Source organism: Callospermophilus lateralis, chromosome 11 (genome assembly GCF_048772815.1).
Source record: "Callospermophilus lateralis isolate mCalLat2 chromosome 11, mCalLat2.hap1, whole genome shotgun sequence".
NCBI lineage: Eukaryota > Metazoa > Chordata > Mammalia > Rodentia > Sciuridae > Callospermophilus > Callospermophilus lateralis.
Genome location: NC_135315.1, coordinates 25,658,228 through 25,682,031, shown reverse-complemented (window position 1 = coordinate 25,682,031; position 23,804 = coordinate 25,658,228). Strand labels below are relative to the sequence as shown.

The window sequence follows — 23,804 nt, the reverse complement described above, 5'->3', positions numbered from 1 at the left end:
GGGCAACTGTGTGGGGACAGGGATGGGGGCAGGGCGGCAGTAGCTCCCCATTTTATATCAAAGGTGCTACATCTATGTGATGGGGTGGGGTGGGGAAGGAATCTCTGGTGCTATAGAAGTTGAGATGCCTCCTAGACCAGCAAATATTCCTTTGGCTCAGTCTTTTTTAATTCTTTGTTTTCATGCTTTTTCTTTTCCTTTTCTTTTTTTGTGGATGGGGACTCATGTGAATTTTTTTTTTTCTGACGGTGCTATTTAAGATGGAGGGAGAGAGCGCCAGGCTCCAGCCTGCTCCCTCTCGCCTTCTCTCCACTGGCTTCTGGGTCTGCCGCTCTCTGACCTGTCCCTCCTCTGAAACCCTCCCCCTTCTGCAGCCGTGCCCCATCCTCCCCACCTCTCCACTGGTCTGTCCTGCATCCGGGTTTCAGAGCACAACTTCCCAAAGCACAAAACAGTTTTTCCCTCTAGGGTGGGAGGAAGCAAGGGAGGAAACGAGACTCTGTACCTATTTTGTATGTGTATAATAATTTGAGATGTTTTTAATTATTTTGATTGCTGGAATAAAGCATGTGGAAATGACCCAAACACCTCAGCAATGGTCTCCTAATTTCCTCCCTGGGAGCTGGGGGAGGGGGTGGCCTGGGGGAGGGGATGGAGTGGGTGGGCCCATCTTCCATCCCCTGCCCCTACTCTCCGCCCACTCCTGCTACATCCTGCCCTTCACCCTCCTCTCTTGCCTTTCTCCTGCCTTAAGCCTTTTTCTTTCCTCTTTTGTATTTCTCTCTCTCTTGCAATCCTCTTTGCAGGTTTCCGAATCCTCTTCTCCCCTGCAATGCTGAACAGGTAGCTTACGTACGCCAGCGACACACGCACACATGCACGTGCACACACGCGCACGCACACACACACACACACAAGCACACACCCCTTCAGATCCTGGGTCGCCAGGCCTCATGCCCACCCTCCCATGAACACCCATCCGCTTTCTACGCTGTGGGCGGGCTGCCGGGCTGAGCTGAAGGAGGTGCTGCCTGTGGGTTCTGGGAGGGGGAGAGACATGGGACTGCTGAGGGGGACCTGGGAGCCCCTCTGCACACCCTTTCCCTGGACAAACACAAAAGGGACATCTGGCCTCCACCCCCTCTTCACGCCAAGGAGCCAGCAGTTCAGCACAGGAAGGGGTCTGCTGAGCCTTCTAGGACACCTGGCAGGGGACAGTGGGAAAGGAAGGCTCTTGCTTGCTCTCGAGGACTGTCTCAAGAGTCTCCTGGGGGTCTTGGAGAGTCTCAGTGAAGACTCCTGCAGGTGCTACCCCCAGGACAGTGTAGGGCCCTCTTGGTTTTGTGCATGCCCAGAGCGCAAGATGGCAGGGAACCGGCAGCCTGTGGAGGTGCCTGGCCTTGCCTCTGACTCTTTTCTTCATATCTCTCTCTCTCTCTCTCTCTCTCTCTCTCTCTCTCTCTCTCTCTCTCTCTCTGCTTTCCCCAAATTATTGCTTTCTCTTCCTCCTTCTCCTCCTCCCTTCTCTTTTCCCCCACCTCTGCCTGCCCCTGGCTGCCCTTGCCTTACAACCTGAAGGGAAGGTGGCCGGCCAGCTCCCGCATCTCAGGGAATGGGGACAGTGGCATGTGGTCCGTGGGGAGCAGAGAATCCAGAGAATCGGAAACCTGCAGCAAACAGGGCGTCCAGAGGTGGGGAGACAGGGAGATGACAGCTGCCCCTACCCCCACCCAACATCCCAGAGCCCAAACCTCAAAGGAAAAAGAAGGCTGATCTGTGCACCTCCCTCACATCTATGGAGAGAGGCACAAGTCCTCAGAGGCCATCCATTGGCAATGCTAATACTGTGTTGAGTATTCATGGCCATTAATAATGGCCTTTAATAATTCATCATTAGCACCTCTACTATAGAAGAACAGTGTAAAATGAAATTAAAAATACGGCCTATAAATGAAGCCCTACTCATATGCAAAATATCCAGAGGTGCATGGGTCCTGTTGATGAGTTTATCGATGCATTTGCTTGGTGATGTCGGTCTGCCTGACACACTGCCCAGGCAACCCCACCTAACTGAACCTTTGGTGCCCACGACTCTTGCTGTCCAGACCCCAACCCCATCTGGCCCCATAGGGATGTGGAAGCTTCCTGAGCTCAACATCCAAGCCTCTACCTGGCCAGTACCCACCTGCTCAGGCTCACTGTCCCCTCCCCAGCCCACATCGGTCACACAAAAACCAGAAAGGGTGACCACAATTCCCACATATGCACCCACTACCAGCTTTATGGCTTTTCTTTGCCTGACAAGATGTTCCTTCTCTCTGTTTGCTCCATGCCAGGTTCAAATGTCCCATTGTCCCTGCCCATTCCCCTGTCTACCCCAGGCTGGGATTGGCCCTCTGAGCTCCCAGAGGTGCTTCCACGTCCATGTCACCACATCCCACCCTGTTCTCCCCAGGCCAGAGGCCAGGTCCCTGGGCACAGTCTGTAGGTATTAGGGAGAAGGAATAGTAAGAATGTGAGAGAGGCGCCCCTTACCTGTGCTCAGGCGTGCTAAGTGTGAGAAAGAGCAGTGAAAACCGCCCAGGGCAGGGGAGCCGAAGGCAATGACAGACAGGTCCTCTACCTGGGCAGTGCCATAGAGTAGCCGGGAACCCCTGGGCTACCAAGCATTTGAAATGTGACTAGTGACTGAGGGATGCAATTCTTACTTTTATTAACTGTCATTAATATAAGTAATTCTGTGGGTTGGTGACTACTGCGTCAGGCAGCATAGCTCAGAGAGAGTGACCGTGCCTCTCGCCTACATGCCTGCAAATCTAATTGTGGATGTGTTACTGCGTGTGTGTACCTGTGTGTACCCATCTGTGGGCTGTAGAGGTGGCAGGCCCGCGTGGCAGTGCCCCACCTTGCGACCTCATGTCTGTGTCACGTGGTATAGGGATGGTGTGTGGTTTCAGTGTGTGTTCAGGACAGAAGGGGAGGGGGACAATGGAGCCATTGTACCACACTGCCAACTCAAGCCCTCCTTTCCGCTGACATCACTGCTGCCCTAAATACAGCTGCCAGACCCTGTCCGGGGACCCTCACTGTGTCCTGCGTGGTGGCATGGTGCCTGCTGCTCTCAGCTCTGCTCCGCAGGATTTGCCTTGGTCCTCTCTGTGAGCAGGAAGACTAAGTTCCTATGGCTAACTTTTCAGTCAAATCCAGATGGAAAACTCTAGAAAAGGAGGAGCCTTCACTTGAATTTTTTATTTTCACCACTGTCCTGGAACCCTGGGGGTCCCTTCGGAGGCCTGATCCCATCCATCTCCTGGCAGGATTTTCTATATCCGGAATCTGGTGGGTTTTCCCTCTTTCCCCGCCCCCCCCCCAGCATCTCACCCCTCCGTTTTCCAGGTCCTCTGACTTTCCTAGACATTGGAGCTGGTGACAGGGAGGAGGGGCGGGGGAAGGGCTGACTTTCTGGAGTGTGGAAGCCTTGGCATGGGGGTGGGGGCTGCATGTGGGACAACGTGGGGCTGTTCACAAAGCCAGCACCCACTTGGGGAGGCCTGAGCAATGATGTGAGGGGGTGAGGCAGGTGCCTCTGGGGGTCCCTATTTGGGTCTCCTGGTAGGTGCCCATGAATGGGAATGTGCCTCGCTCTGCCCACCCATGGGTGTCCATGGCATGAGGTCCCGCACATGTGTGGAGGGGTGTGCGATGGAGAGGTGTGTGTGGGGGGGGGGTCTGTACACAACGAGGGCAGCTTTGTCACATGTGGGGCAGTGGAGGAGAAGCCATGTGAGCTGTGGAAGGCATGGGTCATAACATTTGGGACTTGTATGTCCATAGACATAGGAGGGTCTGCCTGTGTGAAGGAGGATGGACTGGATATGAGTAGGGAGGGTGTGGGGAGATGAGGAGAGGGTGAGTGTGGGGACACACTATCACCTTGAAGTCCCAGCACCAGTGGGAGCCCTGTGCTAGTGAGAAGCTGTGTCTCTGTGGCCCTCTCTCTGGGTGTGTGCTCTGGAAGGTACCAAGTTGGGCTTGGTGGCATGTGGATGGGCCAAGAGGCAAGACCCGGGAAGAGGCTGGCCTTTGTCTGGGAGGGTGACAGATCCTTAGACCCTTGGAAATTTCAACACCGTCTGCGAGACACCAAGCCAGGGAGGAGATGAGTTTGATTCCCATGGGTGCAGGAAAAATTGGTATTCTCCTGGCATGGGACAATGAGGGACCCAGAAGAGCTGCTGAAAGAGAAGGGCAGAGAAGCAAGGAAGGGGACAATGGTGAGCGGGGGTTGGGGCTCAGTGGTAGCGCCCTAGCCTAGCACGGGGGAGGCACTGGGCTCGAGCCTCAGCACCACATACAAATAAATTAATTAAGTAATTAAATAAAGGTACTGTGTCCAACCACAACATAAAAAAATTTTAAAAAGGAGGACGAGAAGGCCATTGTCAGAACCCAAGCACATTCTAAAGAAAGGAGGCTACACATCCAAGTTCTAGGGGACTCATTTCTGTGGGACAAACTCTCGCTCCCCACCAGGGTTCCCCGGATGCAACAGGAGGGCTGAGTGAGCAGGTTCAGTAGAAAGCATGGAAGGGACTGAGTTCTGAGCCAGACTCGATCTGAAGCAGAGATAAAGTATATGGAGTCATGGAACCTGCACCTTCCCCTAAAAATAGAATGTGAGCCACACATGTCTTTTTTTAATTTCCTAGTGGCCACGTTAAAAAAAATAAAAAAAGAAACAAGCAAAACTAATTTTAATAATGTTTTTTTATTGAGCCCAGTATCTCCCCCAAATATAATTTCATCCTTCTACTTAACAGCACCTCTTTAGTTTGGACCGGGCACATTTCAAGTGGGCAGGACAGCGCCACACCACATAGCAGTTCTGTACCCAAGGAGGGTGCGAATTTAGGCGTCCGCCCTAATTCACAGGGAGAAGCTGAACTCTTCAGAAGGCCTAGGTGGACATGGAGTCCATTTAGCCTGGGTCTTAAGGGAGGCAGGGAGACCTCAAGGACAGCTGGCCTGGGAGAGACTGCAGAGGGCTTGTGTATAATCAGGTCCCCACTCCTGGGAGCCTCGAGAGTGCCTTGTCCTCATGAAGTCCCCCAACAGCCCAAGGCAGGTATGATGCTTGTTTCATGAGTGAACTCTCTCAGCCCTTGAGCAGCTGAGGTGTGGCAAAGCCACCCTCCAGTCCTGCTCAGGGGAAGTGTGCCTCCAGGGGCTGAGGCCTACTGTAGGTGGGGCCCTGTGTCCCCAGGTCTGGCCCATTGAAAGGGAGGAAATGTGAGAGTTGGTTGTCAGGCCCAGCAGTGGGTCTGGAGATGGGGGAGCAGAGTGTGGGGCTGTCTGGAGGTGGAGGTGGGGCTTGGGGGCGGCTGCCCCTCTGCCAGGGTTTGTGGGGAGTGGGGTGTGACTGTGGGTAGACTCTTGCCCTTCTGGGAGGGGCTGGCAGCGCAGCACTGAGTGTGACTGTGTCTTCCCCGTGCGCCCCTGGGCAGCTGGCTGTCGCGTGTGTGTGCCTGGGCACGGCTCTCCGTCCTCTGCAGTCACGCCATCCGCCATCCTCCGGCTACTTGTCTGGGCCACTTCCTCTCAGGCAGGCGTCCAGACTCCCGTGTGCTCCTTGGAGCTGAGCAGGGAGGAAGGTGCTGCCAAGACCCCAAGACCGGCCTGGAAACAGGGGGCGGGGAGCTGGCCTCGCATTCCCCCATCCCTGGCCAGCACAGGAAGAGTACAGAGGAGGCCCAAGGTCTGCCTGCTGCTAGGGCCAGACGGTGACTGGGGAGACTGCAGCCCCCTCCTCAGGGGGCCAGGGCGGGAGGGAGCCAGCCCAGGCAGCAGGCTGGCTGCTCCAAGCCTCTGGTCTGAGCAGATTCCCTGCAACTCCTGAGCTCTCCATCAGATGATGGGCCCAGGAGAAGCAGAGGCGCCCTGGTCTGTCTGGGTTTGCGCCTAGTTCTTAAGGAGGCTGCTCCTCCTCTCTGGGCAAAGGGCTGAGCAAGCCTATTGCTAAAGCCTCTCCTGCCCCCACTCCCAGTGCCCCATGGCCATTAGCTAGTTAATGAATGCACTGAACACTGAGTCCATAAGCATTCGTTGAGGCTGGCAGAGGCACAGAGCTGGAGCAGTGTGTGTGCCCCCATGTGGGTAGAGGGGCACCTAGAGCTATCTGTCAGCAAGCACTCGTTGAGCACACACAGAGCGAAGCAGGGAGCCCACGGGGCATCCCTCAGAGAGCAAGGAGGACTGTGAGGGGGCCCCAAGGCCAAAGGCAGGCTGGGAGGCCTCTTTGAGAACATGCCATTAGGGCAGAGACCAGAACTGCAGCCTTTAGGGAGGTGTTGGGGTGATGGAATGCTGGCGTTCCAAGCAGAGAAAGGGTGAGGCAGGCCAGGGTGCTGGGTGCCAGGCCCTGGCTGGATTCTCTTGCAGTTGCCACCTGGAGAAGCCTGAGCCATGTGTCCCTGCTCCTCTGCTTTATCTGGGTCACCTCTCTGGTTTGATCTCAGACCTGCCCTCATATGGGAGTGGTAAAACTTGAGACTGGAGGAGGCACAGATGGCAGTGAGCTGGCCCACTTTGGTTGTAGCCACCTGGAAAAATAACCTCGGGCCCCTGCACAGCCAGCTGAGCTCTCCCGGGCTCCTGGGGACAAGGCACTCTGTGGCACTCAGCTCAACGAGTATTCTAAGCTGTGCGGATTCTCTTGTCCTTTTTCTCTGGAGGAGCCACCAGGAGGGGAGCCCTCAAGCCTAGGGCATTCTGTCCTGCCTCCTAACCTCTCTCCATTTCTGGATTGGCTTCTCTCTCGACACAACCTACAAAGGGACCCCCTCCAAGGGACTGTGACAGGTATTAACTAAGTTTCCAGGTCAGGGTCGAGATCTTCTGCTTGGCGAGCCCCTCAGCCCTCCAGCCGCTTGCTTTGGGACCTTGGGTCAATCACTTACTCTCCATAGTTCTCAGTTTTCTTATCTATAAAACGGACGTAATGATCCAGGAATCTCTCATTGTCAGGTTCATATGAGAGCTGCATATAGCAGATCCTTCCCTCTTCCTGAAAATCTGGGCAAACAGCAAAATGCTAGGAGCCCAGAGTTGGCTGGCAGCCTCCGGGGACTCCCAGAAGGTCAAAAGGGAAATGTAGACAGGACGGTGGGAGGCTGTTAGGAGGAGGCTGCTGGGAGGAGGCTGTGGGGAAGAGCATGCTGGCAGCATCAGATGAGCAGGGCAGGAGGCATTTTATTCTGGGGGTCCTGACTCCAAACTCCCTTATCCCTCCCCACCTCATCCTTCTGCTTGTTCAGAGCCTGGGGTCCAACTGGGCCGGAAGCCAGAATCAGCCAGTGGGAGGGGTCTGCAGCTCTCTTGAGTGGAGAGAAAAGGGAGCCTGAGGTCAGGGCTGAAATTGGAAGCAAGGGAGACAGACAGGAGGACAGAGAGAGACAAACCCCGGTTGGGTTCGGGTCGCCTGCTTCCCCACCTTGACCTCTGACCCTGAGTGCTCGGCAGCAGTGGGAGGTATAACCTTGACCCTGCTGAGCGCCCCCTGCCACGAACTGGCCCTACCTTCCCCTGACCTCATCACCCCAGCTTTGAGACAGAGGCCATCTTGTTTCCACAAACGAGGCTGGCGCTGCCCGGCTGGACCTACCTGGCAGGGCGCTCAGTGCTGGTCCAGGATGAGGGGCACCTGGGCGCTGTCCACGCGGGGAGGCAGCCGCTGGCCCGTGCGCACGTTGAACATGGGCAGGGTGGAGAGAGGCCGGGGCACCTCGCGGCTGGCTGCCATCTGCCGCAGCTCCTCTGTGTTCCCGTGGATGGTGTAATGGTGGACCATCTGGATGCTGGAGACATGGGCAAGGAGTCACCGTCAGGGTTAGTCCCCCAGGGCCTGGCACTGCCTCTGAGCCACCCTGCAGGCTGCCCCACCACTTCTTGGTGGGGGGGGGGGCTTACACAGCATGTGGGATCAGGGAACAAACAGGAAATTCCATGGTGTCTGTTTGTGCCCAGTGATGGGGGCACAGGCTCTGGGTGCCAACAGTCTGAACTCAAAGCTGTGTGTGCCTGGCAAGTTGCTTAACCACACTGTGTCTCAGGTTCTCCAACAGGAAACTGGGATAATAATGCCCACCCTCTAAATTGTTCTGAAGATTAAATGAGATTGTGTCTCAGTGGTAGATAATGAGACACAGGCTTAAATACATCCACAGTGGATATATATTTGCAGAGGCCAGTGTTTTCTAAGCTTTATATTGTTTTGGGTTTTTAGTTTTTTGGTTTTTTTTTTTTAATGTTGTTATTTTATTTTATTTTCCATACTGGAAATTGAACCTGGGGGAACTCTGACACTGAACTACATCCTGAGCCCTTTATTATTTTTTGTTTTGAGACAGAGTCTAGATAAGTTGCTTAGGGCCTTGTTACATGGCTGAGACTGGACTCAAATGTGTAATCCTCCTGCCTCAGCCTCCTGAGTTGCTGGTATTGCAGGTGTGTTCTGCCAAGCCTGACTGTATTCTGCTCTTGTATTCTGATGACTCCTGGCCCCTTCTAGCACTCAGCTCCTTCTCTCAGTACTCATTCCAAACACAGATCATCTAACCGTCTCCCTTCCCTCCTGTCTCTTTGTCCGTCTGGTAAGCCTACCGTCTCCCTGGCCTTCTCTCACTTCCTACTTTTGCCAACCTGTCTCCCTTCCCGGAACACCTTCCCCATGTCCTGCTGAGGACATGGTGATGACGGGCGTCTCATCATTTGGCTCCTCAGGCCGCTCTCTGCCCCCTTTATATCCTGACCCCCCACTCCCAGCCCCAGCTCAGCCTACCCCATCACTGGCCCTTGGCCCTGTCTGTTTCAGACCAAGGCTCCTTTACGCCCAGCCTCAGGCTCCATCCTCAGCCGCTGGAAGTCCCAGCAGTACTGAATGGCCACGCCTGTGGGGGAAGTCCTTCCTGAGCTCTAGCTTCAGGTCCTCCTCAGAAGACTCAGCCTTGTTTTCATCTGATGCCCTCACTTGCCTGCTTTCTGCTGCAGGGCCGAGTTTCAGTTCTTCTGAGGAGCTGGGTGGCACCACGGTTAAACAGGAGGACCAGCTTTGGGTTGGAACCTGAGTTCCACTGCTTACTGCTAAGTGACCTCGGGCCAATGACAACCCCTCTGTGCCTCTATTTCCTCACCTGCGATATAGTTGTATGCATTAAACGAGTTAATCCAGGAAAATCATCCAGGCCATCCCCTGGTCAGGCTTGTAGCCAGCAGTATCTATGATTATGGGACACTTGCCCCAGGGGTGTGTCCAAGCCCTTTTTACACAAACCCATCCATATTTGTTGGTGACATTTCCCCGGACTACCTGGTTTCCTGCTGGGTCAGAGCAGGGACTTCTCATTCTAAACAGCAAGAATCGATTTTCTTAAGGGTGGCTGGGGTCCTGGGCAGGCTGAAGCCACCTCACTTGCCACCGAGTTACTGATCAGGTGGGGGAGGGAAAATCGTCCCCAGCCCTGTCTTAGTTTCAGTGAGGGCCCCAGTTAGAGCCTGAGAGGTTACAGAAACATGTGCCACCTCACCCAGAATGGGCCACAGTCCCCAGGGGGAGTGGGACCCAGTCAGGGGAAGAAGTGCTGTCTAAGGCCAGTCTGGAATTTGGCAAATGGAGTTCTCCAAAACACAATTTTCCATTCCTGAGCAAGGAGAGGCTGAGGGGAGAGAGCAAGACGTGTGTGGGTGCTGAGGTAGAGAGCCACCTAGTGACGCCTAGGAGGGAGGGACTCCTCGGTGGGTCCCTCCCACCCCAGCCCCACATCCGGGCTCCTTACTCTGGCAACACACGGGTGGAAAAATATTCTGGGGATATTTTCTTAGAGCCAAAGCAGATGCCAGGCCCCTCGGTGCCTTCCCCCGCAGACCTTCCACATCAGCACTAGAACAGAGGGACGTGCAGACCGGCATTCACACACGTGGCCCGAGGTCTCACCCAGCTGACACATGACCCTGTATGCTGTGCGTCTGGCACAGTGTCTTTGGGGCCTGGAGGAGTTTGTTACCAGTTAAATCTGATAGAGGTGAAAAATAGGCCGCAGAATCACAATTTGTGGATAATTTGGAAAATGGCAGACATCGAACAAAGCAGAAAAATGGAATTTTGTAGAAATAAATCAGCACAAAACCTAAAATGATAAAGGCTAATATCACACTTGGCAAAATTGGTTATTGATTCCAGATTGACCAGGGAAGCAGATTTCCCCGACAATATCCAAGCTACATAATTGACCCAAAGCAGAAAGCAAAGACTGGTTACAAGACAAAATCACAACAGAGACAATTGATCAAATTTGCCACCACCACCACCAACCCCCACTGAGGAATGAAATCCTCCCTGTGAAATTTACATGGAAAATCATTGATCTCAACTGCGGGGGTGGGGGGAGTCTGTAAAATAACAATGAACACAGAAAATAAAAGCAAAGCCCTTTGACTGCTTTGCATAGAAAGTTGTTTGAGAAATAAAATCGACTTACATAGATCAAGGAATTTCATTTCTGCTTACACTGGAAAGCACATTCCCCATAAAAATTATGTTGGTATAATTTTGATGTTTAAATGTTTGTATTCTCCCGACTCAGAGGGACAAAGATCCAGCGAGCAGAGATGGTGAGATCAAGCCGGTGGTTTAAAGCTGAGGGCTGACACCCTGCAGTCCTCTTGGGCACAGGTACATAAGCTTGCAAACCTGGGCTGGACCCTTCCATGTGGTCCCCAGAAGACACAGCCCTCACCCACAGGGCACCTGGAAGGTCAGATGCCCACACTTTAGGCTCTCCTCCTGTCTACCCTGCCCAGGAGGGAACTATGATCCTCTGTGACCTCTGCAGATTCTGGTGGCCTCACAATGCCTCCCTGAGGTCACCACAGAGATAAACCCACCACCCCCTGACCCCCACAGCACAAGACTGCTGAGGCCAACCGTGGGTGATCATCCTTGGTCCTCCTTCTAGCCACCCAGGGCAAGGCAAGGCCAAAGCCCTTCAAGAAAGCCTCTGAGGAGAACAGGAGCCAGGACGCAGCTCACCCACCATCGAGAGCGGCACAGTGGAGACTTCCAGCCGCCACCCTGGAGGTCCCTGCACCTAGCTCCCTTCAGCCATCCCAGGGAGAGATGCAGAAAGACACCTTGCTGCAGTCCCCATCCGTACCCTCGGCCTCAAACGCTGCCATGGGTGGAGGCCGGCAGGCCAGCGCATCAGGAGCCCCTAAGAGTGAGAACGCACACTGCACCTCCCCCAAGGCCCACCGGAAGCTCAGCATGTCCAAGGTGATCATGAGGGCTATGGCAGAAAAGGGGACGCGCCACCGCGTATCCCTGGCGGCTCTGAAGAAGGCTGTCACCAACAACGGCTACAACATGGCCCACAACATCTGGCGTTTCAAGCGTGTGCTCAAGAAGCTGGTGGACAACGGCATGCTCCAGCGGGTGACCGGCAGGGGAACCTCGGGCTCCTTCCGCCTGGGCAAGAAGCGGGCCTCCAAGCTTAAGGCCAAGAGACGGCAGCAGCGGCGGCGGCGGCGGCCGGGGCACCGCAGATCTGGGCAGCGCCGGTCTGGGCAGCACAGGTCGCTACTGGGCTCCAAACAGGGCCACAAGCGGCTTTTCAAAGGGGTTCGCAGGGTGGCCAAATGCCGCTGCCATTAACAAGGCAGGCCAGCCAAGCAGGCAGGAGAGCCCGGTGCCGCAGGCTCAGGGCAGTGAGAATAAAAAGGAATCCCAACTTACTCCTCTCTGGCCTCCTGGAATCTCTGGGGCTCAGGGAGCAAGAGGGGAAGAGGGCTGGGGTTTGGGAAGGAGGGGCAAGGCTGTGTAGGGGGACCAGGGACAAAATAAGTGAGATGGATTGGGGAAGGACAGGCAGAACCAAAAGAGTCCATAGCTGTCACAGTTGCACCTAGGTCCTTGCACGGGGAGAATCTGAGGCTAGAAAGACTGATGGAGTGATTGTGTAGTAGAGCGCAGCCTGGAGAGTGTGTGTGTGTGTGTGTGTGTGCACGCCCACCTGAGAGTTGCTCAAGCACTTTCCCCAGGACAGTAACAGGTCCCCCTGCCCTTTGTTACAGCAGACTCTTCTATAACCAGAAATCATGCAAGATCAGGCCCAGCACCCACTCAGCCTGGGGCCAAGGCTCCAAGGTCAAGGGCAGCCCCCTCCATCTCAAGAGTGATCTAGTTTGTCTCTGTTGCTTATGGAGGTTGGGGAGCCCAATGGGACAATCAAGGGGGATCCCCACCCAGCGGGATCCCCACCCAGCCCCCAGTTTTCTCCTACTTACTCAGAGGTGGCCAGGTCTCTCTTCAATCTGTGGAAGAGTAAGGGAGAGTGTTAGTCCTGCTCTGAGCTCACCCCTGGTGTCCCCAGGGCTCCTATGTGTGTGTTCATCATAATCTGGTCCCAGGCTAGGCAGGCCTAGAGTCCCAGCTGCCCAGGAAGGGGCCCCTCACTCTTCCTGTAGCTCAGAACCTCATTCTTTGAGAGGGCCCCACACAACACAAGGGCCACAGGGGCCCCTTGGATGTGAAAGCCACCCTTCCCTCCATTTTTCCCCATACTCACCGTCCTTCTCGCCGGCAACACATGACATAGGCCAGCAGCAAGGTAAGCAGAAGGGCCACCAGCAAAGGCAGCAGGAGAGTGACCAGGAAATCTGCCAGGAAGTCTTGGGCTGTGGCCTCCGTCGGTGGACAGAAGAATGGGTCATGCTCCAGAATTCCGTCGCCTGGGGTGATCACCTCATCCACCGGCTCTGGCACTGACTTATCCACCTGCAGAGAGAGCCCATGGCTGACCCAGAAGCTGCTGGCTGGACGACCCCCAGGGGACAGGTCAGAGGTTACAGGGCTCTACTCTATGCCCCTATGCAACCACAAGGATTCTTCCAGCCTGCTTCTCCTAGCTCATGTGACTAGCAGGACAAACACTTGACCAGGAGACAAGAGGCCAATGCTAGGAGAAGTAGGATTATACAATGGTTGGCATCCAGTTCTAGGGTCTGACTGCCTGGGTTTGAATCCTGACTCAGTCTAGTGGTTCACTGGGGAGGTTTGCCTCTGTGCCTGGGTTTCCTCATCTGTAAACTCAGAGTGATCACAGTGTACCTGCCTCCCGGGGTAACAGGCTGAATCATGCTTGGTGTACAATGCCCAGCACATACTGAGTGCTCAGATGTCATCAATGACAAGTCCCTGATTGTGGGACCATGAATGAGTCCCTGTCTATTGGTCCACTCCCAGGAACAGAGAGCACCAGCGGTTTCTAGCCTGGATTGGCATCTCTAGGGACCCTTAACATGCCAAAGCACTGTAGTGAACCTCCTTGGTTTATTACTTGGAAACTCTCTGCTTCTGTTGCAGGTGTGTATGCAAGGGGGCACCTCAGAGGGAAGCAGTCAAAGCTGTCACACAGAATCCCCCAGTGGGCAAAGGGTTTGGGAACTGCCCTATGGGGAGTCATTACTGGATTTAGCTGTAGGGCTGGGCAGATCTGGACACTAGGAGCTGGAGACTCCAGATGTGGATTGTAGACTCTGTCGCCCTCTTGTGGCAGAAGGTAGAACTTCAGGGTGTGTGTGTGTGTGTGTGTGTGTGTGTTGTGAACAAGACAGAGCACAAACTAAAGTTGAGACTGAGACCAGGGATACACAATACACATGGTACTGGAGAAGTCAGAAAGGCTGGAGTGAGAAGCAGCAGGAATGGAGGGAGAAACTTGGCCTGGAGCTAGTTCACTGCTTACCCGGGTGCAGGATCATTGGGATTAATGGAGCACCTTTCTTAACAGACATTTGGGAAGGCCTGTGCAGCCTTGTTAATTGGTGAACTCTTTAGGCCCCCTGGTTTTGCTTCACTAGATCTCCTCTTTACCTCAAATCAAAGGGGTTATTCTTTCATCCATATAGGTACTCAAATCCCTCAGAAGCTACCATCTAGGCAAATGATGAGCTTCTGTGTCCTGGGCACGGTAACTCCAGGAGAGTTTGCATTTGTCTAAGAGGAGAGACAGTGTAAGATACCTGGCACAGAGTTGGCATGCAGCGGAATCCAGCAAGAGGGAGCTAGCTCTTCTTGACTTAGCAGAAGCTTGGTTTTAACCACCTGAATAAAAGTAGAAATAAATGACCCACTCCTCACCAGGGACACATTGCACCAATCAACACGGAAGTGAGGTGCCAGGTTGTCGTAGCAGGATAGAAGTGGAGGCTGGCCCTGGGCACAGCGGGCGTGGCTGTCAGGGGAGGCAACCATCTTCAGGCAGGTAGAGAAGGGTGAGGCAGAGCCCACCTTGATGTACACCCTGGGCACAAGTGAAAGTCAAAGTCAGCAGAGTGGTGGTGGTGGGGGGCACCTGGGCACCACTCTGCGTGTTGAAGCTGACCTGATTGTAGGCTGGGACCTGGGGATGGGATGGAGGGTGGGGCAGAAGCATGGTGCAGCTGGGGCCCAGCAGGAGAGGTCCCAGCCTCCTCTCCCTGAGATCTGGGGTAACGGTGACAGGACATAAAGCACCCCACTCTATTCCCCCAGGGATATTCTTGGATGGACCTGCAAGAAGTGCAGGATTCAGGGTAACTGGGGTTTAGGCCCACGAAGGACAAGAAAGAAGCAAGGGTTGGCTGGAGGGGAGTGGATGGCCGTGTGACACTAGGAGGAGATGGACGGACGTGGCGAGGTTGTGTAGTGGGGACAAAGCCCTACCTGGAAATTAGAGGGAGTCCCTGCTTCATGCCCATCACCCTGATCCCAATTGGACAGCCTGTCCTTTAGGAAGCCCTGCAGGACTGCACACTGACCCTTCCTTCCGGCCCTCAATGGGAAGAGGGACACGGCCCCCACGGTCTAAGGCAGAAGTGATGTTGAGCAGCTGGAGCTCCCCGGGCTCCCAGAGCCCTGCCAAGGCCGTGAGGAAGCGGTGGGCAGGTGTCGAGGGCAGCACCTCCTCCACGTCATGGCTACGCACCAGGAACTCAGCTTGGTACGGCAGCCGGGGGCCTGGGAAGCCAGGTGAACACTTTAGGCTGCCCTAGCCCCCGGTTCTGCACCCCAGATCTTTCCCAAGCCTCCCCTAAGCTCCTTCCCACATCCCTACACACGCCTTCCTGCCCCCAGCACCCTGTACCTCACAGGTGCCAAATGCCCTGGCCCGACCCCCATGGCCTCAATGACTCACCCAGCCTCACCATCTGTGGGCAGCGTGGACAATAGCACCGCCTGAGACTGGACCCCCAGCCAGCGCTCATTCCCTGAAGGCTACCAATGTCACATCCTCCCTGGCCCCCCACTCTCTCCTACTGTCCAAGCCTCTCTCTTCCACAACCACCGCTCCTCCCAGGAGGTTCCTCAGGACTGGCATTAGCTAGGAAGCTGACCATACCTTCCGGGTCCCCAATCAGCAGCACCAGCCTCTGCCGAGTGGTATCAAAGCTGTCCCGGTTGTAGGCTGTGACCTGGTGGGTAGAAAGGGGGATGTGGGGTTAATCGGGGACCGTAGCACAGCTGGGCCTGGCAGAGAGGACTGATAAGGAAACTCAGTTAGAGGTAATAGAAATTCTATGTCAATGATCGTGAAGGAACACTCAACTCCCGTGGGTAAGGCTGCCCCTAGGAGGCCAAGGTGACCCACCCCCGGGAGGTTCTGGGGGTCCCTGCTGGCACCTCGATGACCTGGCGCCCACGATCTTCTGGGGTGGCGGTACCATAGAGGAAGCCAGGGTTGTAGGGGCTGCGCTGGGTGTAGCGGAGCCACCGGGGCAGATCTGGGTGTCCCTGCAGGTGGGCGTGGTAGGTGATGCGGACGGTGGGCGGGACAGCTGGTGGAGGAAGGAAGAGGGGATTGGATGCCTGACCAGAGCCCAGGGCCAGGCACCCCCAGCCCATCAGGTGCCCACCAGGCGCCTCTCACCGATGTGCTCCGGAAGACGCAGGAAGGTGGCATGATCCAGTGTATGCACAAAGACACGGCCCACCAGCGGGTGAAGTGTGGTCTGCTGGGCCTCCGTGCCCCCCAGTCCTGCCAGGAGACCTGAGGGCACCCCACAAACCCCAAACACATGGATGGCCTCAGTCCTGTCAAAGCGTAAGCTCCATTCCCCACCAAGCCCCTGCCTCTGCTGTCTCTGAGCAAAGGAAGACGTGTTGGATTGACAGGAGGGCTTCCCCTCAACGATCGAGGCCCCTGTGGGGTCGCAGTGGGCAGGGACTAGTGTTTGACTGGGAGGGGGTATGTGGGGTGGATCTGTTAATGACACTTGGAAATGAACCCCATGCTGAATGTCTAGGAGGCTGGTGGGGACAGTGGGATGAAGGAGCCTTCAAAGGAGCCATCTGGAACCCCGAGCCCCCACCTGCCTTCCCTAATGTTCACAGAAGACCGGGGCCTACACTAGAGGCCACGGGAAATCTAGCAAAGAGGACATGCCTCAGCTGCCCCACCCTCCCTCTTAGGGCCAAATTTAGCCTGGGCCTGGAAGAAGCCGAGCCCAGCCAGCCCATTAAAGGGCCCATGACCCTACAGCCTCTGCACTCAGGCCCACCTCAGCCCCGGGATACCTTCAGGCCTCAGACCTCCCAGGCCCTACACCCTAGAGCCAGCTCCCAGCCCCTGGATCCTGGCCTGCCTTGATGCCAGCACCCCAGAGCCCTTCAGGCCCTACCTTGCCCTCCACAGATCCCTCCCCTAAGGACCCCCATTCTTCCATCTTATCATCCGAAAACCCACCCTTCATCCTGGGCCTCCCCCTGAGAAAGTCCCCAACTTGCCCACAAGGAGAGGAATCCAGATTAGTGCTGCTACCATGGCTGCCCCAGCCTGGCCGGCCCCTGTGAGTGACAGAGACAGAGGCAGGGAGAAGAGGAGGGAGGGAGGGAGAGGGAAAGAGGGAGGGAGGGGGGAGGGACGAAGGGAGGTGGCCCAGAGCAGCTGGGTCCCAGCCTCAGCCTGGGGGCCCTCCCCATTGCCACCTAGAGCAGGCATTGAATCTAGGGTGGACACCTTCCTCACAGTGTCCCTCCAATCAGTCGCCCCCTCCCCATGGCCACAGAGTTTTCTAAACCACCCACCTGCCTACTTGGAATCTTCTAAAATCCTAATGGCCCCCTTTGTTCTTGAGTTCCTGGTGGCTTTCAGGTCCATCCTGTCTAAATCTCTCCACTACACTATAGACACACACACACACACACACACACACACACATACACACACGCATGCACACACGCATACAGGCTCCTCCAGCCTCACTCTGCCTCTCTCTAGCTGATAAGCCCTTTCCTCTGCCTGAAATTCCCTCCCTCCCTCCACCTCACCAGCCAAACCCAACTTTGGCTCAATGCACAAGTTCCCTCCTCTCTGAGGCAAGGTTCGCCTGGCTCCTGTGTGCCTCCCTGTGTCCAATCCAAGGTCACAGCTGGGGTGATATTGGTACTCTGGGCTCCTAGGGGACTATGATCACTTTACTTTCCTATCCCTGACCTGACACAGGTCTGAGCAACTAGTATGTGTAAGGGACAGGGTGACAGCTTCCTGAACAGCAAATGGAAGTGTCTGTTCACCCTGAGCTCATTTCCTGGCCAAGCATCCCCTGTGTGGAGGTCTGAGAGGAGCAAGCCTTGCATGGAGCCTGACTCTGAGCACAGGAGGTGCCCTCTCTGGTTCATGCAGCTGGGGCTACCTGAATGGGCTTGGAGGCATGCTTGCCTGGGCATATGCCCCACCTTGAGGCTCCCCAAGATGTGGCCTTGAGTGAGTCACTTGCCCTCTTAGGCCTCTGTCCACAAGTACAAGCCTGCATGAATAGTGCTCGCCTCTCAGTGTCATTGTGGAACTTCTGCATGATCATGTTTGCAGCACATCTGTGATACCGGATCTACCAGGTACCAGCTGCCGAAGAGGCAGAGCTGAGCAAAGTCCAGGCTGTGTGACACTTGCACACAAAGTCAGGAGAGCTGAACTGCCTGCCCCTGTGATACCTCTATCACATAGGTTTACACCTATTGCCCTGCCTGTTGCATACCATGGTGGTTCTGTGAGGCAGCATTACTATTGTCTCCACTTTACAGATGGTAACACTAAGGCACAGGACTGTATTACTTCCCAAGTCATGCTGCTGCTGAGTTGAATGCATGGTAGGTACTTAGCCCAGTGCCCAGCTCCATCAAAGCAGCCATTGAGGTGCTTGCTGGCAGGGCATGCTTCCTTCCTCCTGTATCTGCCAAAGGACCTTGAGGAACCCCCTCTCCAGGTGCTGGAGAAGGAGGCAGGACCCCAGGGCTGCCAGTGTTCCACTGTCCTTGGTCTCTGGATAAGCAAGCCTGCAGGCCTCAAAGTGAAAGGTGCTTCCCACCTCACCCCACAACCTAGCAACCCAGGCAAGGACGTCTGGATTTGCCCTGGATTGGGCCTCCAGGTGTGGGCCTGCAGATGGGCTTGGCGTGTGGACTAGCAGGTAGGTTGCTTCATCTTTGTCCTCTCTCTTTCCACCTGACCACCTCACCTGTCTCTGGAGAGCTACCAAATTCCAGAGTCAGCAACCGCTGTGGATCTCAGGCAGGTGTTTGTTCCTGAATCACCTTGACATCTCTCTGACCTCTCAAAGATGAAGGCAGAGAGGAAGAGCGATTCTGGAGGCAGAGGGCCATCGGGGCAGGCAGAGGTGACCGAGCTGGGCAGCTGCCCAAGCCTCAGCCCCTGAGCTTCCCCATGTGACTCTTCTCCCTCCTCCCTGCTGCCGCCCCTGCTATTTTTGGAGCCACACACTCACACCCTCAGCTGTCTTAAGGCAGAAGTGCCTGCACCCAGGGTCACCCAGGCCCGAGGAGGTCACCCTACCTCAATGGAAAAGCTGTAGCCAACTCCCCTCTGATCCTCCCCAAGACTGCCCTCTTTCAGAAGAGCCAGAGACTGTTCCGGAGCCAGCTAGAAGTAACAAGGAAGCCTCCTCAGTTCCCTAGATTACCAGATGGATTCCCTACCCTCAGAGCTGCCTGAATCCCAACTTGCTGCTGTAGCACATAGCACTTTCTGTTGAAGCCTAGGGCTGGGATGGGCGAAGTCATAGGGTCTTTAAACTTCTTATTTGGGGAGTTTTTAAAAAGTATACAGAGCTGGGCGTGGGTGGTGGAAGCCTATAATCCCAGCGGCTTGTGAGGCTGAGACGGGAGGATGGCAAGTTCAAAGCCAGCCTCAATAAAAGTGAGGTGCTAAGCAACTCAGTGAGACTATGTCTCTAAATAAAATACAAAATAAGGCTGTGGATGTGACTCAGTGGTTGAGTGCCCCTGAGTTCCATCCTTAGTACCTCCCCCAAAAAAGAAGTATACAGAATAATATAATAGCGTCTATGTATTTATCGACTTGTGGCCAATCTACTGTCATCTATGCTCCTTCCAATTACCCTCTCCCATTTGATTTCATCTGTCAATGTTCCAGTACATATCTGTAAAAGATAGTGGCTCCTTTTAACATAATCACAAAACATAATCAATTATTAATATAATCAACAATCCCTTAACATCAAACTTTCAATGTTCAATTTCATACAAATTTCATGTGCTTGTTTTCAAGAGATAAGGTCTCACTATGTGGCCCAGGCTGGTCTCAAACTCCTGGGCTCAAGCCATCCTCCTACCTCAGCCTCCTAAGTAGCTGGGACTAAGGACACATGCCTAGGGACCCAGCTAAGTTCTTCTTCTTCTTCTTCTTCTTCTTCTTTTTTTTTTTTTTTTTTTTTTTTTACAATGTATTTGTTTGAAATAGAACCTAAATAAGATGGACATACAACGGATTGATAGTCTCTTTTAAGTATCTCCAAAGTCCTGGCATGAGTGAGGCCCTGGATTCAATCTCCAGTACCACCAAAATAAATAAACAAATGCAAGCTCAAAAACAAAAACCCCTCCAATCCATAAGTTCCTTGTCCATCTCTTTCTCTTCTCCACCCTCCCTCCTCCTTCCTCCTGGCTTCTCTTCTTCCTTCCCTCCATCTTCCTTCCTTCCTTTCCCTAGCACTCTCTCCTTCCTTGAAAGAGTCAGCTCTTCTGCAGTTTTCTGATTTTGCTGATTGCATCTCTCTGGTGTTCTTTAACATGTTCCTCTGACCTCTGCACTTTCTGTAAATGGTATTTCCTGTACATTGTAGTTGGATCCAGAGGCCTGATCAGATTTAGGTTCAATTTTCTTTTGCAAAACCACTTTATAGGTGCTGCAAGTATCTTCCATCTGGAGGCAGATCATGCACCATCAGCTTTTTTAGTTTAGATGTTTTTCCCCTCCCCCTTGGAAAATGGTGATATTAAAATCTGATCTTTTCTTTATTAGTGGGAATATTTCTAGGTAGAGAAACTGAGCCAGGTGTGGTGACACACACCTGTAATCCCAGCAACTAGGAAGACTGAGGCAGGAGGGTCTCAAGTTCCAGGTCAGCCTCAGCAATATAGTGAGACCCTATCTCAAAATAGAAAAATAAAAAGGGTTGGGGATATAGCTCAGTGGTAGAGTGCCCCTGGGTACTAAAATTAATCATCATCATCATGTTACTGCCCTTTACTCATGATTTGGTTACCTGAATGGCACAGTTCATATTGGGAAAACAGGGTAAATGCTTGATTTGTTTCCTATATTCACCAGTTTCAAAATAATAGGCTGATATCCTAGCATCCTCCAAACTGTGACTAATTAGCTTTCTTTTCACTATTAGTTTAATTGTGAATTTATGGTTTAAATATATTTGCTTCAACCCATTGTGACTAGCGTCCCTCGTGGTGTCCACTTTTCCGGTCTTTAGCTCTCCTCACCAGTGGGAGCATCCGGCCAGGAGAGGAGGGACCATACAGAAGGGTCAGGTCTCTGCCTATGTGTTTCTCAGCCTTGTCTCTAAAGGCTCAGCCAGAGCTTCCCTCGCTTCTGCTTTACTCCTGCGACCCCAGTCCTGCCCTGGCCTAGCTGGTTTTCTGTCCTCGCTTCTTTGCCATCCGCGTCCATCTCCCCAGCTTCCTACCCTGTCTCTTCCCTCCCCAAGGAATCCTGCATGAATGAATGCATGCGCGATATCCCCAACTCTCTCATCCCACTCCAGGATCCATGAACCTGTCTCCCTAAGTCTCTTGATCTTTGAGGCCATATTTTCTTTATCTGCATCTAAAGCAGGGGATTATACGTGGTGGTGAGGGACAAAGGAAAGGCATTTTCGTCACTGTGATCTGATTCTCGCATCTGCTTCCCAGGCTCCACCCACATCTTTCTCCCCCATCCTCTTCTTCGTCCCCAGCGCAACAACAAAGGGTGCGACTCGTCAGTTCGCCACGAGAGGGCGCGTTCGCCAGCTCCAGCCCGTCCTGCGCCTGCGCATTGGTGAGGCGGAACCGAGAGCTGAACCGAGAGCCGGGGGCGAGAGGGAGGAGGAGGGCGGCAGGGCGCCCCGCCCCGGGTTGAGGATGCGCGATCGTGGTGCATGCGTGCTGAACGCAATGGTTGAAGGGGCGACGCAGAAGGGCACCCAAGGCCGCGCGCCCCATGTTGTCCTCCTCTTCCCAATTCAGAGAATGTTCTTCCTTACGGAGAAGAGAACCTGCACGGAAGCAGGAGGCTGGGCAGAATGATCTCTTCCCCACCTGTCCCCCACCCACCCATCATCTGTGTCAATCCGACGACTTCCAAAGACATTTCCATATCCCCCTAACCCCGCAGGCACTCTGGAGCACCAGCCTAAAGACTTAGATCCACCCAGAATCTTCTCCCCGTTCTTACCAGTGGATTCCAGCCCTCTTAGGGGTTTCTTGAATCTCTGACACCCCGACCCTCCACCCAAGCCATCATCACTGAGTTCGAGAATGCTAGAGACTCTTCCTGCCCAAACTTCTTAGCTTCCAGGAGAAACGGAGTGGGGGAGAGACTGTCGGAGGTCAGTGCCATAGCCATTTCTACGGAGGCACTCCCTCTCTGTAAAGGGGCGTAAGAAGGATCAATGAGATAACGGAAGCCAAAGTGCTTTGTAAACTGTAAAGCTCTGGAGAAAGTAAGGGGTCTTTTATTTATTTATAGCGGACAGTGCAAGGCAAAGCTGCCCAGGGCCAGGCCACTGGCAGGGCCTGAGAGCTAGTGGGCCTGAGAGCTAGGGCAGGTCAAATTTAGAAGCCAGCACGCACTGATAAAAGTATTGGGAACATAAAAGAGACACAATCTCTGACATCTTTTGTAGACGGTATGGTTATTTACATAGAAAACCCAAGGGATTTCTACAGGGATTATTATTATTAGTGTTACTAAGGGAGCTCAGCAGGGTTGCTGGACAAAGATCAGCATCCAGCTACAAATAAAATACAAAACTCTAGTGTTTCTACTAGCAATAATTTATTAGAAATTATACATTTAAAAAAATAAATCATTCACAAAAAAATTAAATGATGGAAAATCCAGAAGAAGCCTGCCGCGGTGGCTCACGCCTGTAACCTTAGCAGCTCAGGGAGCTGAGACAGGAGAATTGCAAGTTCAAAGCCAGTCTCAGCAACAAAGAGGCATTAAGCAACTCAGTGAGACCCTGTCTCTAAAATACAAAACAGGGCTGGGAATGTGGCTCAGTGGTCGAATACCCCTGAGTTCAATCCCTGGTACCAAAGGAAAAAAGAAAGAAAGAAAATCCAGAAGAAAACCTTACACAATTTCAAGTATTTGTGGGGGAAAAAAGTTATTGTAGCCTATAAAAGTAATAAATGGAGAGAAGTAGAGTATGGTTGAGTTTAGGGACCAGACTCCTCAATGTCGTTTTCATTCAATGATTCTCTCACTGGTCTGGGTGGCGCAGTCTTGTAATCCCAGTGTCCATCCCCAGACTGAGTTTCCTGGCAGGAAGCAGGAGGACCACAGGTTTGAAGCCAGCCTCAGCAATTTAGGGAGGCCCTGGGCAACTCAGTGAGACCCTGTCTATAAAGAAAATTTTTTAAAAAGGGCTGTGGATGTGGCTCAATGGTTGAATGCCCCGGGTTTAAACCCTAGTACAAAAAAAAAAAAAAAAAAAAAGTGCTCTTGGCATTAATCTGTTGATTCAATGAATGTCCAATAAATATCCCAACAGGATGTTTCCCAGAGCTGGGTAGACAAATTCTAAAATTCAGATGGAAGAGCAAAGGGCTAATAAAGAGCTAAACAAGTCCAAAGAAGAACAGGACGGGGACCTAAACCTAACAGATACCAGGAATTTTTTTTTTTTTTTTTTGAAAGCCATAGCAATTAAAACAGTGTGGCATTGGTGCCCGGCTAGACAAAGGGATCAATAGAATAGAGGGCCCAGAAACAAATGCAAGCATATGTGGGGATTTGATTTATGATGGCAGCAGCATTGCAACCCAGCGAGAGAGGAACAGACTATTCAATGAAGAGTGTTGGGACAATTGGCTTTTCATATGAAAACTCTTCACATCATCCATAAATATTAATTCCAGATGGATTAAATATATGCTAGTGAAAAACAAAACTTTAAAATAATTAGGGGAAAATATAGGAGATCCATGGATAGGAAAGCAGCATTTCTTAGACAAAAGACACAAGTTATAAAAGATGGTCTGATTTTATTACAGGACCCCCTGAAAAGCCTTCTGCTATTAAAATGACAACAGCCTGGGTGGTGATGTTGGCAGCACATGAAACAGATCAAAGGTTAGTATTCAGAATATATAAAGACCTCCCAGAAACCAATAAGGAAAAGGCAAGCCTTTTGAATGCCACTTTCCCTTCTCCACACTAGAATCTTGGTCTGAT

The 23,804-nt window shown here is 53.2% G+C and overlaps 2 protein-coding genes across 6 annotated transcripts; one reads left to right on the top strand and one right to left on the bottom strand.

The window, feature by feature from the left end:
• Positions 1-4,749: 4,749 nt before the first annotated feature.
• On the bottom strand, positions 4,750-17,331 carry Sgca (sarcoglycan alpha). 5 transcript variants are annotated; one of them, XR_013092647.1, is made up of 12 exons: positions 17,117-17,331; positions 16,817-16,876; positions 15,960-16,079; positions 15,713-15,867; positions 15,432-15,504; positions 14,851-15,049; positions 14,192-14,354; positions 12,618-12,826; positions 12,337-12,363; positions 7,661-7,853; positions 7,293-7,373; positions 4,750-5,676 (listed from the first exon to the last, which is right to left on the bottom strand). XR_013092647.1 is itself a non-coding variant. In XM_076869556.1 (11 exons), exons 2-10 carry the CDS (start codon positions 16,851-16,853, stop codon positions 7,673-7,675), a joined length of 1,164 nt encoding a protein of 387 aa, XP_076725671.1. In that variant the 5' UTR covers positions 16,854-16,876; positions 17,117-17,331; the 3' UTR covers positions 4,750-5,676; positions 7,661-7,672. The 5 variants fall into 5 exon arrangements, 4 of the variants coding, with proteins under 4 accessions (XP_076725671.1, XP_076725670.1, XP_076725669.1 ...); XM_076869556.1 differs by lacking the exon at positions 7,293-7,373; XM_076869555.1 differs by lacking the exon at positions 4,750-5,676 and having other exon boundaries at positions 7,229-7,408.
• Positions 11,228-11,704, top strand: LOC143409824 (histone H1.9-like). The gene has a single exon (XM_076870390.1). It carries the CDS (start codon positions 11,228-11,230, stop codon positions 11,702-11,704), a length of 477 nt encoding a protein of 158 aa, XP_076726505.1.
• Positions 17,332-23,804: the final 6,473 nt, after the last annotated feature.

Coding starts and splice junctions, on each gene's coding strand:
- Sgca (XM_076869556.1), bottom strand. CDS start 16,853: ATGGTAGCAGCACTAATCTGGATTCCTCTCCTTGTGG. Junction 14,355..14,850: donor ATTGAGGGCCGGAAGGAAGG/GTCAGTGTGCAG, acceptor ACTTGTGCCCAG/GGTGTACATCAAGGTGGGCT. Junction 12,827..14,191: donor ATTGGTGCAATGTGTCCCTG/GTGAGGAGTGGG, acceptor CTCTCTCTGCAG/GTGGATAAGTCAGTGCCAGA.
- LOC143409824 (XM_076870390.1), top strand. CDS start 11,228: ATGGGTGGAGGCCGGCAGGCCAGCGCATCAGGAGCCCCTAAGAGTGAG.